The following is a 17,270-nucleotide window of genomic DNA, read 5'->3' as shown; positions in this document are numbered from 1 at the left end:
CACAGTCCATTTATAGATTCAGTCATAAACCATTCACAAAATGACCAATAAGAAATCAGCAATAAACAAAATTGGTGCGAACAATTGAATGCTATACAGGCCTTCCAACAGAAATTAAAGTCAATTCACGGCTTATTTATGGCCACTTTAATAGGCCCAGTGACAGGCCAGTTGTCCATTTTAAAGGTCCCATACCATGAAAATTTCACTTTATGAGGTTTTTTAACATTAATATGCGTTCCCCCAGCCTGCCTATGGTCCCCCAGTGGCTAGAAATGGTGATAGGTGTAAACCGAGCCCTGGGTATCCTGCTCTGCCTTTGAGAAAATGAAAGCTCAGATGGGCCGATCTGGAATCTTCTCCTTATGAGGTCTATATAAAAGAGACTTCAGATACAGTATTAGGGGACCACTAAGGTCTATATAAAAGAGACTTCAGATACAGTATTAGGGGACCACTAAGGTCTATATAAAAGAGACTTCAGATACAGTATTAGGGGACCACTAAGGTCTATATAAAAGAGACTTCAGATACAGTATTAGGGGACCACTAAGGTCTATATAAAAGAGACTTCAGATACAGTATTAGGGGACCACTAAGGTCTATATAAAAGAGACTTCGGATACAGTATTAGGGGACCACTAAGGTCTATATAAAAGAGACTTCAGATACAGTATTAGGGGACCACTAAGATCTATATAAAAGAGACTTCAGATACAGTATTAGGGAACCACTAAGGTCTATATAAAAGAGACTTCAGATACAGTATTAGGGGACCACTAAGGCCTATATAAAAGAGACTTCAGATACAGTATTGGGGGACCACTAAGGTCTATATAAAAGACTTCGGATACAGTATTAGGGGACCACTAAGGTCTAAATAAAAGCATCCAAAGAGCACCTTGTCATGGGACCTTTTAAGTATGTTTTGGATTTCTAACAAGTAATAGTTACTTCTTATCGGAGTTTGATTATGGTGAACTGTTTATGAGTGAATAAACCCATTTCTACCGTTAAAATGAATTTACTCATTCACAATTTCAATTAACGATAAAAAGTAACTAAAGTACAAACAAACTCATAACATATTTTATTGTCAACCAATAGATGGCATATTTCATTAGTCAACAAATGATGTTTGATCAAAACCGATCACTTTGTCCTTAAGATCTGTGTGTACCTTTTGGGTAGTCGGCGTTGCTTTATTAAACCACAGTGTGAGAGACCGTGGAGAATAGAGGGCGGTGTCGAACACCAAAACAATGGTACAAAGACGCCAGGGCTATTGGGTTTCAGAGCAGCGTTGTGTGCATTCCAATCCAGACTGCGGCACAGCCAGAGCAGTTTGCAACACATAGAAATATGTGCCGCGGTTCACCAAATTGACAGAAATGGGCTCCAGCTGCAGGCCCGAGTGTTTTTTTTTTTTCCTGCAGGCTATAGAACGCTGCCTGTTTGCCTACACAGTAAGCATAGTATCGTGTAAGCAAACAGGTTTAGCATTAAGTGCGCCATAAACCAAACCAAACGGACGGCTTACCGAACCAACTGGTTTGACACTTTCACAAATGAATACGCCGTCACAAAGAGTTCATGAGAGGCTGTTTGGGCGACAGTCTGACACGATCTCGCAGATCGGAGATTGGATCGTTTATGGCAGATCCAGGGCCAGTTATCTTCTGTATTCCATTATCAACTGTAATACACAATGTCGTCATTTGCTGACTGAAAGAGGAAGAGATATGGCGTTTGCTCCAAAATGTTCCTACCGTGACATTAAGACACATCTGATGCTAACCGAAACCCCACGTTGCCATATCTGATCTCTTTCTGTATCTGAAGTCAGTGCTTTTCTTTGTTTATTCAGAAACATATCATCCAAATGACTAAGCTTGTCAGCGAAAGACATCTATAGATAAAGCCGGTGTTTGTTTGGTGAAGAGCCTTTTAAAGTGTTCTGTTAATCTAAATTGAAGAACCTGCTCTGGTGTAGCTGAAAGGCGGGAGTGGCTTTGTTGGAAAAATACACCTCATTTGGTGTGTGGGTGTACACAGAGCACTTACTCTATGTGCACATGAATCATTAGTAATTTTATTTTTTTTTTTTCTCAAATGTAGGATGATCATGTCATAAACTGAATACCCTTTAGCTTCAGGCACGTTTCACTTTTCTACCAGCCATGCATGTTGTCTGAATGAAAGTCTACTGTACATTAGTGTCTCAAAGTTTACTTAACTTAATTCCAAAGCTTTATTTTTGCTTGCTCTCTCACTCCTTTAAAATATTTTTGGTATAAAACTCCTCTGGTGCTGAGGGCTGTTTTTGTCCTGCGCCCCCGTTAGAGGGATCAGCAGAGACATACGGCCAGGCCTTCTGTAACCAGTTGGATCAGTTGTTCTGATTTAAACTAAACAACGCTGGAACAGTGCTGTAGAGAGTTCCCGGGGGCCACTCCTTGATTCATATCAGAGCAGCGCTCAGTGTTTTGCCCTGACTTTCTTTTCTTTTCGAACTGAGCCGCTTGCATCACAGTCTAATCCCCGCACACTCTGTTCCACGTACAGAGGCAGTTCTAGTCCACAATCTCCTGTTAACCATATGGCTGCTGGTGTAATGCTGCTCCAAATGCAGTTGTTAGGTAAAAGTCAGAGTTGCAAGGAATAACCTTAGAAAGCCGTTTCTTTCTATCTTACTTTTGTTGTGTATTGTTTTGTGTAGTCTCGTATTGACAGACCTTTAAACCAATCCTAATTGTCTTGGGCAGCGCTAATCACAGTGCCTCTGCAAAATAGCCTCTGGAAGGAACTTGTTTTTGTGGAACATGTGTACGTTCAAAAGTTGTTTTACTTGTGCAACAGGAAACTCAGATTGGACAGATAGTCTAGCTAGCTGTCTGGATTCACCCTGCAGAGATCTGAGGAGCAGTTAACCATAGTCCTCACAAATCCACTGGAGTTACATAACCTAAAAGAATTAGTGGCGATTAGTTTTGAAAGCGGGTAAAATATATCGATGTCTTGATGGCAACAGAGAAAATTCACTCTGAAGAACATGATCTAAAGAAGACGAAATGCAAATTTTAGGCCTTAAAAAGTCTTCTGTCGCTAGTCCAATTATAATTTGCTGTATTATGACTACAAAGTAGAACAATATGCAACTTATATTGCAGCCAGTCTAGACACCAGTTCTATAATGCCAATGAGGAATTCTACGAATTGTTTCAGACATTGTTTCCTCACTCTGACATCTGATTCTTTTCTGGGTTTTTTTTGTTTTTTTTGATGTCGCGAAATATAAAATTCCATTTATAATGGTCTTAAAAAGGCCTTAAAAAATCTTTTTAAATTTGACTTCGTGAAACTGCAGAAAATCTGAGCCTGCATTAAGGCAATATGGGATTGTTGCATCACAGGTATTACAGTAATTGCTACAACGGAATAAAAAGAATGGGAAGATCTCTGACTCCTTAGGGTATATTTCCTCATATCACCCCACTCTACTGTGGAAACCTGAGGGGCTTAAAGCTCAAATATGAATGTTGGCACAATAACCATTTCACTGTAAGTGATCCACATGTTGAGACACCTGGAAATCTCCGGGCTAGAATGAGAAACCTTCTCCACTCATTTTGATGTTAACGCTGCGTGTTTCCACTACAGTATGTGACGCATAAGACGCTGCAGGTATTACCAAACGGTACGCTGATAAATGTGTCAATTTTGAAAGAACACTTATCTCAGAGCTGGGAAAAGAAACCTTCACTTTCATTTTGATGGAAACTCATGTTTCCACTGTAGTATAGTTTTTTGTTTTTAGTTTTTTTTCCCTTTGTTTATTCGTTTTTCAGGGACATACTGTACGTTAGGCAATTACTTTCAGAATTATACATGCAGACCATTTCCCTTTTTGCATAGAAACAAAGAAGACTAAACCAACACGACGCATAAGACGCAGCAGGTAGTAAGCAACTGAAAGCAGATAAATGAGTCAATTTCGAAACCGCACTTATTAGGGATGTAACGATGTACTCAACTCCCAATTTCGACATGATTCACGATTTTAGTGTAAATGATCAGGTTGAGACACCTGAGCAGAATTCCCTGAAAATCTCAGAGCTTGAAAAAGAGACTTTCTCAACTTCCATATTAATGGAAACCCTGCATGTTTCCACTGAAACACTATTCGTGGGGTCCAAAAACCGGGAGTCTAGTATACTTGTGGGGTCCCGACAGCTTTGTGGAGGCCAAAATGCTGGACCCACAGGTTTAAAGGGCTGTTTGATGGTTAAGACTTGGTTTTAGGATTAGGGATAGAATTAGGTTATGGTTAGGGTGAGGGTTAAGGTTAGGCATTTAGTTATGATGGTTAAGGTTAGGGTAAGGGGCTAGGGAATGCATTATGTCAATGACGGGTCCCCACAAAGATGGTGCCACAAACGTGTGTGTGTGTGTGTGTGTGTGTGTGTGTGTGTGTGTGTGTGTGTGTGTGTGTGTGTGTGTGTGTGTGTTATCAGTATTGCATAGCGTCTTTGTTACCTCTCTGTGTTTGGTAGCAACCAGCCGCTGCTCAGGGTGTGTGACCACGGACAAAGAAAAACAGTGTGTTGAGTAAACTTAGCATGTTAGTCTGGTTCGATAACTGTGGTTGTCATTGTTTCTACAGGCAGTCGTGTGATTAGATCACTGTCTATGTCTTCTGTCTCTTGGTCTTTCTTTACTGTAGCCAGAGAGGAGTGGAGGTATTTATAGTTCCACAACACTGCATTAATAGCAGTTAGAATCTCTCCATCACACCTGAACTTGGGCGTCTGATTTAGAAACTTACTGTACTGCTAATCCCTCTGGGGGTGGTGCTTTTCAACTTCACGGGCAAACAGAATTTCCCTTTTCATAACATTAGTATCAATATATTATTTTATTAATCAAGTCAGAGAAACATAACCAATGGAGATGCTTCCACTCTAAAAATATAAAGTAAAATTAAAAGCATTGCGGTGCAGATAAAAGGTTGCACCACCATATACAGGGTTTCCCCCAGAACAGTTGTTTAGCCCAGTGGCAAGTGTTTTTTTTTTTTTGGGGGGGTGGGGGACGAGGTCCCAGACTGATGGCAGCATTCATGTAGAGCCCAATAAGTTTCTGTGATGATAATGGAATCGTGAAATTGAGAATTTAAAAAAGCTATAAGACAGATTCCATAGGGCCGTACATTAAGTCAGTGCTTAAAGCTAACTGGAGATTTGAAAATATGACTACGTCTAAGTTTCCAACCTAGCCTCCCCACTGCAACTGTAGTTTAAAAAACCTCCCCCACCCCCACCCCCAAATGGCTTAGTCCTGGTGGGCCACCGGGCTTGCAATACACTGGGGAAACCCCAAAGGGAACAAAAAATGAATTGTCTTTACTGTACGCCAACCGATCATGCTTACTGCTGAGCATAGTTGTTCCCCCCACACCACACACACACACACACACACACCAAAGGCCCGTTCTGAGCCAGGAAAAGCACTGGGTCCCACCTTCCTGTTGCTGACCTCCATCAGCAGAGGGCAGCAGCACCTCCACCGCCCTCTTGTTGTTTTAAGTCAGTCAGCACTCAGCCGTGTTGCTTTGCCCAGAGCTGTCTGCTTAATGTCTTCCCCCAAAAGCTGTAATTAAGCCCTGCGAGTCCTGCACTCTGCTGCTCGCGGCGAGGTGAAGTTGAGCTCAGCCCCCGTGGGGCCGCGGGGCTCAGTCCATCCCTGGCACGGCATAGGTTAGGCAGCGGTGAAGCTGCATTACTCATCCCACTCCACCACTCTGAGCGCAGACTGCCATGTGTGTCTGTGCTCCAGCTGCAGCTCGGTGTGACTAGAGGCTATGAGGCCAGGCAGGCCGAGCCATGTTGTGTTTAGTATTTATTTGTTTTATAGCGCCTGGGCCAGACGTACAGCTGATTCAGCCCCCAGGTCTCCCCGACCGTCCCCAGTGAGTAACAGCAGGGCTGCACACACTTGTCTTTCTGAAGGCACGCATAGACTACACACAGACAGACACATCCATTTTTTTTGTACTAGATCCTCTCTGACTCCTCTGTCTGCATACTTTTTCGCTCTGCTGTCTTTTTTTTTTTTTTTTTTTTTTTTTTTTTCTCACTTGAACCCCAAATATGAATTTGTTCTCATCCCTTCATCCATCAACCACACTTTTGTTTTGGTGGTTTTATGGGTGATGTAAACCAGCGTCCTGTTGGTCTGCAGCAGATGAGCCCTTCCTGACCACTCAGTCAACAAACCCAAAGAACAAAGGCGTCAACATCTACACACCTCCAGATCGGCATCTGTGTTTTGTCACCCAGCACACACACACACACACACACACACACACATATACATACACCCTGCAACAGCATGAAGCCCCTGTCCTGTTTCACACCTCTGTGTTGACCCAGGAGGATGGAGCAGAGCCGTCAACTGGCTTGTCGTTTTGCACAACACACACACACACACACACACACACACACTCACATTGTGACACCCTACTCCTCTTTGCTCCTTCAGACCTAACAGCTCTACATTTTTGCTGTGCATTTGTGCACCAGCTGCATGGGTGTGTAGAGTCTGTGGCTTCAGGTGTGGTTGTCCTTCAGCCATGTGCATCCCCCCCACGCCCCCCATGGATGCACACACATGCATAAAACAGAGCCACAAGTTAGATTTAGGCTTCTTTTCTTTGTCTTTGCTGAAACTGGCCGACATGTTACCTTTTCCCCCAGTATTAGTCCAATCAACATATGGGTGGCAGTTGCAGCCCCCCACCCTCCCTTACCAAGTAGTATTCAATAAATAGGTTTCAGTTTAAACATCTGGCCTGAGTGTGTCACAGTGCCCCCTGCTATTGATATTCTAATTGATCACCTCCCCCAGTTCAGCTGATGAGTCTGATAAGGGCTCCCTTTAAAGCACTGGCCGTCAAGAGCACAAACTGCTTGGATAATTAGCTAGCTAGAAATGGCCCAGTAATAATAACTTTTGTAGTGAGTTAATTAGTATATTGAACAGAATTAGCCATCAAGTTTCAAACATTTTTTTAGTACCTGATAAAAAGCCTTGGTTGAAGTTGAGACAGAATACTCCCTCTTTCATGTTTGTCAAATCACCCGTGACTTTGATAAGACTTTTATCTCATCATGACCGTAACTGTCGTTAACGATCACAGTAATGTGGTAAAAGATAGCTTGAATGGAAGCGGAATCAACTCACAAGTACAGTTTTCTTGTGACAAACACCGTCTCCTATTTCTGAAAGATAAATCAGCTGTTGTCAAAGATAAGGTAGATCAAGAGGCTGATTGATCCAGATAATCTGTATTGGTGTAAACATATACAGTAGGTAGAAACTGAATTCATCATTGATTTATCAATGAACCTTTTAGTCTATAAAATGACAGAAAACAGTGGAACAAAGAAAAGCAGTGGACCCTCACATCAGAGAAGCTGGAACCAAAAGATAATTTCCTTTTAAGTGTAATAAAAGACTTACAAAAAATAGCAGGCAACATTTTTTAATTATCATTTAACAGTTTCAGCTCTAATCGTTACCGTCCACAATGATTTTCAGCTAAGTGTACTGTTTAAAAAAAATCACTTTTATATTTGCACGTACCATCGTCTTTGATAGTAACGCTTTTAAACTGCAGCATCAGCAGCTTATCTTTTTCCAGCTCTTTTATAAGCCAACAAATGGGAGGAACCATTGCCGTTAATGTTTCTGCTGTGTGTTTACGTCAAGCCCAAACATCTGCTGAAAAGTTCTTACACTTTCAGCTTTTTGACTCTCAATCATCAAAAATGTGTGCAGAAGTCCAAACGTGATCATTCCTCAGGCTTTACTGCAAACTTTCCCCCAGTCCTGTGAGAGGACCTCGCTAAGGTTCCGTCTCTTTCCCAACATTCATTTGCCCTCATCAGAGTTGTTTTTTGTCAACTTTGTTTAACTGTAAGCTGTACCCACGATCTTAGGATTTCTCACTAATGTTTTCACTCTCCGTGGAGGGTTCCACCGAGCTTGTAGGCAGCTTCTGCCCACTTCCAAGTAAGTAAACCTGATTTGCAGCCATGAGGGCTGAGCACAGGCTTTGCTCCTCCCTGTCTGTCCTCCCGGTATAAAGACCTCCCTCCCTCAGCCGACCTCAGAACAAAGTTTAGAAAGTGTGTGTGAGAGGAGCTTTTCAGAGAGCTCTGGCCCATGAGGGGAAGGAGGATTTATTTATTTAAGTTTTTATTGCTAACGCAACCTTTTTGATTTTTCATCGACTTATTTTTCTCTGATGTGGATTACTTGAAGCCGACACGCCAGGATTAAAGAAAAAAAAAGAAGGATATTGCGTTTTTATTGAAAGCTATGGTGGCTTACGATGAACTGGGTAGCTTGGTGCCTATCAAACGGACTCTGCAAGTCATAGACTACCAGAACCAAGCCAACAAGGAGTCAGAGGTGAGATGCAGAAATAACACAATGTCGTGGGGAAGTTTCTACTACCGCTAGCTGTTACCTGTGCCTTTCTTTCAGTCAATGTTTGTCAGGAACTCCTCTAGATGAGGTCATATCTTTGGGTCAGATTGTGAGTGAATCATCACCTTACCCTGTTGATTTTTTTATCTCAATTGGGCACACAGTGTTGGTGCGTGTGTGCTCTCAAATGCCTTGTTCCTGTAATATGAGACTTTGAGCCTGAGATAGCGCCTAACCTGGAAAAAGTTAATCATTGGAATACACTGCACCTATGAAGTTGGTAACAGTGCGCTGACCCCCCTCAGTGTTGTGTATTCCCCGGCTCTTTTTAAATAATGCATCCCAGCAGACAGCTCATCCTTGGTGGGATGTGGAGAGTCTGTAGCCTCAAAGGTACCACAAACAGCGAAGCGGCAGGGGGTCCAATCTCAGTCAACAACTATTCTGTCTAGAATAACTTTGCGTTTGACCGCTGACATTTCAAAAGAGAGTGCAGGTTATCTTTGACGCCAATTCAGCACAGCAGCCTGAGAGCATTCCTATAGCTGCAGACACAATTAAAGGGAACACAGAAGTAGAAACACAGCTGTACTCTCTGTACTTAAAAAAAAAAAAAAATCACTACTTTAGCTTCTTCCTTCCCCTTTTCGAGGCTTGCATGGTTCTCTTTTGGAAAGCGATTTCAGGGAAGATGTGGTTTCATTGACCGTAAACCACTCGATAAAGCAGAAGTCTAAGAACAATTCATGAAGCGAGTCCCGTTCTCGCACAACTGCACACATGAGACACTCTGCGCTGACTTATTGACGGCCTCGACTCTTTTCATTGGCGTTCTGCTCCGCGCTGCTATCAGCTCAAGCTGTGCTGTAATCCCAGGGACACATCTGGGGTATTGGCTCCCAGCACACACAAGGTTACATCAAAGGGAAAGCACAGGAAGCACTTTTGCTATCCCTGAAAGAACTCCCTGAAACATGTGTATAAAGTTTGTAACCTTAGGTCAGGAGTTTAAGCAGCGCACCGCACTATGTTCCCCTGATAATAGTTATCTGAAGCAGCAGCCCACCCCAACCCCAGATCCGTCTGGTTTCCTGAAGTGAGCCTGACTCGGTGTAACTCCAGAGTTCCGGGAATAGCTACTTTCTCTGTCTGTCTGCACTGCTGATAAACAAAGAGTGGGACCAGTGGTCTTTTGTTATTCTGGGGCCAGTTCCCAAAGGACAGGAAGGGCTAAATGGCCAGCACGCGTTTCCAGTATTTACTTTGGAACCCCCCACCACCACCACCACCACCACCACCACACCCCACCCAACTGAAAGACTGGCATTAAAATGTCACAAATTAGATTTAGGCAATCCTAGTCCCCACAGACCAGTCAAAGGAAGTCTGTCTCTGCATGTAGACCACAGTCAAAGCATGTGGCATCCGTTTGCTGGGCCCTGCCACTAGAGGGCTTGCTAAGTTCTCAAGGCTGTCTGTCTGATGTGGAGACCCAGAGGAGAGCGCGACCCGACCGCAGCCCTTAGGCCCCGCCAGACCGAGCGGATCTGTTCCACAGCTGTGTCCGCAGAGCCCGGAGCCTCAATGGCTGCTCTGTTTCCCAGATTCGCTGAGCCAAGGCAAAATCCCATTTGGCCTGAGTCAGGAGAAAACTCATACGGCTTTTTTCAGAGAGCAAGGCCCTCATTAGTGTGAAGTTCTTAAAAATGCAAAAAGTTTTGTGGGCAGCGCAAACGTTTGGGAACGCTAATTATGGCCGGGGCTGGTCTCATCCTGTCATGTTTTTTCGAAGAGGCTCTGTGGGCTGAAATCATTACTTCAGGTCTGCAGCTCTTTGAGTCCCGCAGCCTGCTGTTGTTGGCACGAGTCCAAGCAGCTCTCTCTCCTTTCTCTCAGCCTCGAGGGCTGGGTGAGGGGAGGGGTCACCTGGCCCAGGTGTAGTGCTGTTCTCACGCGAGGCCTGTTCGAGAGCCTGTCTCGACTCGCAGCCGCAAACACCGCCGTGCACCCCCCTCGAGAGGGGGACCGATTCGCTGTCTGTTTACGACCGACTCGCAGCGGTGGTCTGCTTTTACTGAACAGTCCTGACACGCTGCCCGTACTGCTCGGTTTCCCTGGGAAAGGCAGTTAAAGTGCCGGAGCAATCAGGATGCATTTATCTCCCGCTGTTTTTAGTGATGGAACAGCTCCACTCTCTCAAGTGGAGTTATAGCTGTTGTCGGGCCAGATAGTAGCAGAGTGTGTGCAGGGAGGGGTGTTGAACAGCTGAGAGCAGGTTCTTGTGCATTCCTGGCATTCCTCCAGACCCCCTTCCCCTTCCAGATCAGCAGTCAGAAAGGGTCTTTGAGCTCAGTGGACAGGCCTGGCTGCAAGACTCTTCACATGATAGAGCCAACAGCTGCTGGGGCTGCTTCCTCCTCCTCAGTATCTCTGTCTGCAGCTCGACCCCCGGCTCCAGCTACTCCTATTTCCTCGCCCCCAAAGCAGGGAGTCAAGTCAATAACGAGGATTTATGACTTGATGTGTTTTAATCAAGGAAGTCCCAAAGGAAGCGTAGACTGGACTTACTGCTGAGGTCTGACCATGTCATAGCTGGCATTGCTCAGCGATTCGTTCCGTGTCGCTTTACGCAGAATGAATGTTCTGACATTTCTTTGACACGAGCTGTGATAAAACTAACGTGACTAAACTGCTTCCATTTTGCTTCCTCAGGAACCCAGCACAAAGCGGGTCCGTCCTCTCGGCAGGGTGACGTCGCTAGCCAACCTCATCTCTCCGGTGAAGAATGGGGCCGTCCGGCGCTTCGGCCAAACCATCCAGGTAAGCTCCCATGACGTTAAACTCCCCACCCCCCAAAAAAAAGGGAACTCCTCAGGGCAAAGGGCACCTTTTTTTTGTTGCTATTCTGCATGTTGCACCAAACAACTTGGCTTCCAATTGCAACATGTCTGACATCTGGGGCTTCCTCTTTTCCCATGTGCAGGCCTCTTTCCGGGGCGATGGCAAGTCGCCGGGTGTGCCCCATAAGCCTTGCAGCAAGGCAGCGGCCCCCACACCGCCCAAAAGGAGGAACAGCATGCTGTGGTCAGAGATGCTAGACGTCCACCAGAAGGGAACTTTCTCTACCAAAGAAATCAAGCGGCAGGAGGTGAGAATGGGCACTGAGACGTGAACGTACAGGAGAAACGGCAAGCAAATTGTAGGTCACGGTTAGGACGCCAAGGAGCCAGACAGCGGTGAATTCTTCCCGTCTACCAGACTAGTTCCACATATCCCTGTAGTATTTGTGTCAAACGCTCTAAATGGGGCTAAAAGCCTCCCCGGGCTCATTTCCCAGTCTGTGTAAGCTCACATATACCTGACATGCCAACAAACTAGCGCTCTCCTGCCCGTCATACCCACTTGTCCTGCATATGTCAGCCATCTTAGCCAACTGTCAGAACAGTCATAAACTGTGTACACTTTTACACACGGAGAGCAAGGAAGAGGGAGAGCGCAGCCAGAGAGAATTCAAAGTTGGCGCTCGTCAGTCGTTTGGCACCAGTGCAGTTTTACATTTAGTCTAATGGCTATCGCAATATTGCAATAATGTAATGACATCCTGATTCATGTGGTTGGCTAAAAAAGCATCTTTCTGTGCCTCCTCCTCCCCTTCCTCAGGCCATATTTGAGCTGTATCGTGGAGAACAGGACCTGATTGAGGACCTCCAGCTCGCACGCAAGGTTTGTGCTTTTTAAATCTCCGAGGCAGAGGGAGTATATATTAAGCAAACCGATTAAATCAAAGTATGGCAGGCCTCCCACACAGCCAAGCCAGGAACTATAAAAAGACAGGAATTATTCCTCATCCTTTTTCTCTCGTACCCTTACTGCTCTTTACAAGCTATTCATAGCAATTCATCCCCCTTTTTTGGCCTGATGGGATGTTGTTATTTGACTATTTTTTTTTTTTTTTGGCTCCTTTCCTGTTCACAGGCGTACCACGACCCGATGCTGAAGCTCTCCATTATGTCAGAGGAGGAGCTCACGCACATCTTCGGCAACCTGGACGCCTACATCCCTCTGCACGAGGACCTCCTGGCGCAGCTCACCAAAGCCACGGCGCCAGACGGGACCGTGGGCCGGATCGGACAGATTGTCGTAGACTGGGTAAGTGTCCTCTTCGCTAGGGCTGGATATCCTTAAAAGAAAATGTATACCAATACTGTGACTTAGATGCCGATCCCTAAATCATCCTCTTTTTTTTTTTTTTTTTTTTTTTTTTTTTTTTTATACCAATTTAATGAAGTCCATTTTAAAAAGAAATTACATTACACATTACGGCATGCATCTTTTTATTTATTTTTGAGCTCCTACTACGTGAGCCCCAGCGTGTCTCTACGACGTGTACAGTTATGACAGCCAATCACCAGCATTATTAGATTTTGGTAAAAGCATGCTGAATGAGTTTATAGGCTCCTAGACGCAGATGAGATTTAATCTTTAGGGATTGAAATTGGGTCTTGGGTATTTTATTGATACTAAGGAGGCAATTTGGTCGGTGCCTAAAAAAGTAGTGAATTTGCGTCCCAGTCCTGTCTTTAATTCTGTCAAAGTTCAGACGGGCAGCGTTAGTAAGGGTCTCGTCTCTCCCCCTCCAGCTGCCAAGGCTCAACGCCTACAAGAACTACTGCAGCAACCAGCTGGCAGCCAAGGCGCTGCTGGACCAGAAGAAGCAGGACCCGCGCGTGCAGGACTTCCTGCAGCGCTGCCTCGAGTCGCCCTTCAGCAGGAAGCTGGACCTGTGGAGCTTCCTGGACATCCCGCGCTCGCGCCTGGTCAAGTACCCGCTCCTGCTCAAAGAGATCCTGAGACACACGGCGGCAGAGCACCCGGACGCCGCCAGCCTGGAGGAAGCGGTAAGTCGAGGGAACCGGATTCGGGTTTTACCACAGGACGGTTCACGTCCTCTTTCAGATCCGTTATCATAACGCCGCAGAAGTTCACGCTTTGATTCCTCGTGTGTGTGTGTGTGCGCAGATCACCATCATGCAGGGTGTGCTGTCTGACATCAACATGAAGAAGGGAGAGTCCGAGTGCCAGTACTACATCGACAAGCTGGAGTACCTGGACGACAAGCAGAGAGACCCCCTGATCGAGCAGTGCAAGAGCCTGCTGTGTCACGGCGAGCTGCGGAACAAGAGCGGCACGGTGAGCAAAACCGCACACCGACACGTAGAAGGCCATCAGGCTACAACTGACCCGCCGAAATAGCCGCGATTTACCCATGCTAGTATGAACTTTGATAACCAAAACATCGGTTTAGAAAACAATATCTGTTTTTTAATGTTTGTGCTTGTTTTTTTTTTGTCGTTTCCTTGCAGAAGCTGCATGTGTTCCTGTTCACCGAGCTGCTGGTTCTGACCCGCCCCGTCACCAGGAACGAGCGCCAGTGTTTCCAGGTGTACCGGCAGCCAATCCCAGTGCACGATCTCCTGTTGGACGACCTGCAGGACGGAGACGTCCGAATGGGCGGATCCTTCAGAGGCGCTTTCAGCAACGCAGACAAAGGTACAGCCTGAGTCGAATAAATACAAAAGATTTAAGTTTATAGCAGTTAATGTAGGACTATAAATAGTTTTCCGTTAAACATAGCAGATTGCTAATGCTACTTTTTCTCCACTCTCTCCACAGCCAAGAACATTTTCCGCGTGCGTTCCCAAGACCCGAGCCAGGCGCAGTCCCACACCCTGCAGGTCAACGACGTCTTCCACAAGCAGCAGTGGCTGAACTGCCTCCGCAGCGCCATTTCCGTCCACCAGCCGCTCGGCGAGCCCTCGGTGGCGGCGCCGCCCCCCCCGCCGGCGAGCGACGCCCGCTCCAAGCGCCGCCCATCCTCCTTCTCCGCCATCGTCCACATGGAGGAGGCGGACGAGAACTGCCTGCGGCCGACCTCTCAGTCCGCCCCCAGCACACCGTGCAACAGCGCGGCGCCGAGCCCCACCACCAAGTCCTCCCTGTCCCGCTCCTCCTCGTCAGCTTCGTCGTCCTCTTCGACGTCGCCGCTCTCCTCGCTCACATCGCACAAAACCAAAAAGGACAAGAAGTCTCTGTGCTCTTTAGGGAAGAGAAAAGAGACAATGGTGTGAAGTGAGGTGAAAAGGAGATAAATGGACTCCTGGGTGGACATTTTTGTAAAAAGGAAAGGCAACGTGGAGAAGCGTGGGACTTGTATTTATGCGTGTCTGCGTGCGTGCGTATTATTAAAACAGTGTTCTGTGTTACTGTCCTCTTCGGCAGCTATTTACCTGACCCCTCCATCCACGTGCATCCCACAGAGACACAGTATTCTGGAGAGACGTGCACGGCTTCCACCAGCTCCGAAAAGGGAAGCCCAATGAGAAGCAAACGCACAATTCACACATACATATGTGTGTGTGTCGTGTTGACAAGCATAGAGGTGGTGCATTCAGTCCTGTTTACTATTAATTTGATATTTAAGCATTATTTTAGACCTTTTTGGGGGGGGCCTAATGAAAGTTTTACACTTTTATATTCTAAAATGTATTGTAGTATTTTGTAGGTATCATAAAGCAGCACTGTTTTAGCTTTTAGGTGAAGTTATTTGAAATTGTGAGCATGTTTAGCAGGCAAGAAAGGAGGAGAATCCCCCGCCCCTATAAAAGATGATGATATACTACACAAAGCTACAAATTTCACGTCTTATTTTTATACATTCCTTTAAAGACAGATGTTAGGACCTGGACACTTTTTTTTTTTTCTGCATTTACTGCAGTCAGAGGCATTAATTTAAATCCAGTGACATATGAGACTTCAGTCGCTCTGTTTTGAGCAAACATCACTATTAAGTATAGTGGTCGTAAATCATCCCATGTCGAATCATGACGAGAGATGAGGAATTTTGTTTTGAAACAAAATTTTGAACTGAGCCATGTTGGTTTTTGAAAAAGCGGACTTTTCAGGATGAAACGGATCACTTTTCAGTGTTGCATCTTGCATGGAGCTTTAGTTGTGGACACTGCGTGTAACAGTAGAGGCAGCAGGATGTATTTACACAGACAGTAAAACATGTACAAGATGGAAATAAGAGAATGTTGTTGAAGGCAGAAGGGAAAAGAGAAAAGATGGATAAAGCTGTGTTTTGGAACTGAAATAGATCGTCAATGCAAGATGTTTAACTCCATTAACTTCCTGTGTAAGTTGATGTGATATCTTGCTCGTAGATGGATGATAGATGGTAAACATCAAGTGAGTGAAATCGATGGAAAAAAGTATGTAGGGGAAGGGAGACAAAAAGAAGGTTTTTGTATGTGCACAAGATGAGAACAAGAGAAGAAAGAGAAAAGGGCAACTTGCTTGCTACGAACTGTATGTAATTAAAGAACAATAAAGATCTGTGTAAGATTTGCAACTGAACTTTTGGTTTCATGTCTTTATGGTGTTTTTTTTTTTCTCTCTCTGAAGAATTGCAATTATTCACATCAACATTAGTCTGGCTCAACGGATGTACATTGCTGGGATAAAGCCTGACAACACGTGCTTGATTTTCTTCCCCTTCCACGGTCTATTTTACCAAGGCGCTTTTGCAGCATCCGGGGCTTAGCGCTGCCTAGGGCAGTTTTGATTGGTTCAAAGAAATAAACAAGCCAGAATGTTTTCCCCCTATCCCAGAATATCTAGGCAGTGTAGTCAGACCATTCTTCAGCACTCTACACTTGGCTTACCACCTGCCAGTTTTCGTGTTAAACTTAAGCTAACTGGCTGCCATGTTTTGTGCTAAACTTAGGTAACAGTTTGCCAGATTTTGTGCTAAACGTAAGCTAACAGGTTTCCAGTTTTCGTGCTAAACTTAGCTAACCGTTTGCCAGCTTTTGTGCTAAACGTAAGCTAACAGCTGGCAGTTTTTGTGCTAAACTTAAGCTAACTGGCTGCCAGTTTTCATGTTAAACTAGGCTTACCAGCTGGCAGTTTTCGTGCTAAACTTAAGCTAATCGGCTGCCAGTTTTCATGCTAAACTTTGTTAATCGGCTGCCAGTTTTTGTGCTAAACTAAGCTAACCGGCTGCCAGTTTTTGTGCTAAACTAAGCTAACCGACTGCCAGTTTTTGTGCTAAACTAAGCTAACCGACTGCCAGTTTTTGTGCTAAACTAAGCTAACCGACTGCCAGTTTTTGTGCTGAACTAAGCTAACCGACTGCCAGTTTTTGTGCTAAACTAAGCTTACTGACTCTAGCTTCGTAGTGAATGGACAGACATTGCAGTTGTTTCCCAAAATGTCTAACTATTCTTTTTATAGACTTTAAAATATACACAACAGCTTGCACGTCCTCATTGGGCTAGGTCAGGTTTGACTCACATACAGTAACACTTGTAGAGTGTCTTTAAATAAAGGCAGAACAAGGAGATACCCATTAATTTATGACCGTGCTTAACTCTTAACCAAACAGTCAGTTCCATGTAGGTGCCAAGAGAAACATTTGCAGCGTAGGAATCAGTCAGGGTGTTTTTTTTCTTTTCAAACTGCGACATCTCTGCCTGGTCCCTGTTTGAACAAACGTATTAGTAGTTAGTGAGTTTTTATTGAAAGAAAAGCCTCCCTTTGTCAGGTCTGTGCTTTCCATTTGGAAGACTTGTCAAATGGGCCACAAGAGCCTCTGAAATGTTTTAATAAACAGATCGGGTTTAAAGGATTTCAAACTGGAAGCTCAGTCCATATACTGTTGTCCAGTTGGGTGATCACTTGAAAGAAAATGAGGAGAGACGGCTTCATTTCAGCCA

General features: G+C 45.0%; 1 protein-coding gene across 3 annotated transcripts in view; it reads left to right on the top strand.

Annotated features, from left to right (window-relative positions):
- net1 (neuroepithelial cell transforming 1) overlaps positions 1–15,909 on the top strand; it is a 40,193-nt gene extending 24,284 nt beyond the window's left edge. For 2 of the 3 annotated variants that reach the window (XM_028571003.1, XM_028571004.1), the window contains 8 exons: positions 11,206–11,313; positions 11,477–11,641; positions 12,154–12,216; positions 12,469–12,642; positions 13,134–13,391; positions 13,513–13,683; positions 13,857–14,043; positions 14,167–15,909. In XM_028571003.1, coding sequence (XP_028426804.1) covers positions 11,206–11,313; positions 11,477–11,641; positions 12,154–12,216; positions 12,469–12,642; positions 13,134–13,391; positions 13,513–13,683; positions 13,857–14,043; positions 14,167–14,621 — 1,581 coding nt within the window. In that variant the 3' untranslated portion in view covers positions 14,622–15,909. Of the gene's footprint in view, positions 1–8,191; positions 8,476–11,205; positions 11,314–11,476; positions 11,642–12,153; positions 12,217–12,468; positions 12,643–13,133; positions 13,392–13,512; positions 13,684–13,856; positions 14,044–14,166 lie in introns of those variants that run through there. The other variant, XM_028571005.1, reaches the window with a different exon arrangement.
- Positions 15,910–17,270: the final 1,361 nt, after the last annotated feature.

The sequence above is a fragment of the Perca flavescens genome, chromosome 23 (assembly GCF_004354835.1).
Source record: "Perca flavescens isolate YP-PL-M2 chromosome 23, PFLA_1.0, whole genome shotgun sequence".
In the NCBI taxonomy this organism is placed as follows: domain Eukaryota; kingdom Metazoa; phylum Chordata; class Actinopteri; order Perciformes; family Percidae; genus Perca; species Perca flavescens.
The sequence above is the reverse complement of the archived record's forward strand: the minus strand, read 5'-3'. Positions and strand labels throughout refer to the sequence as shown.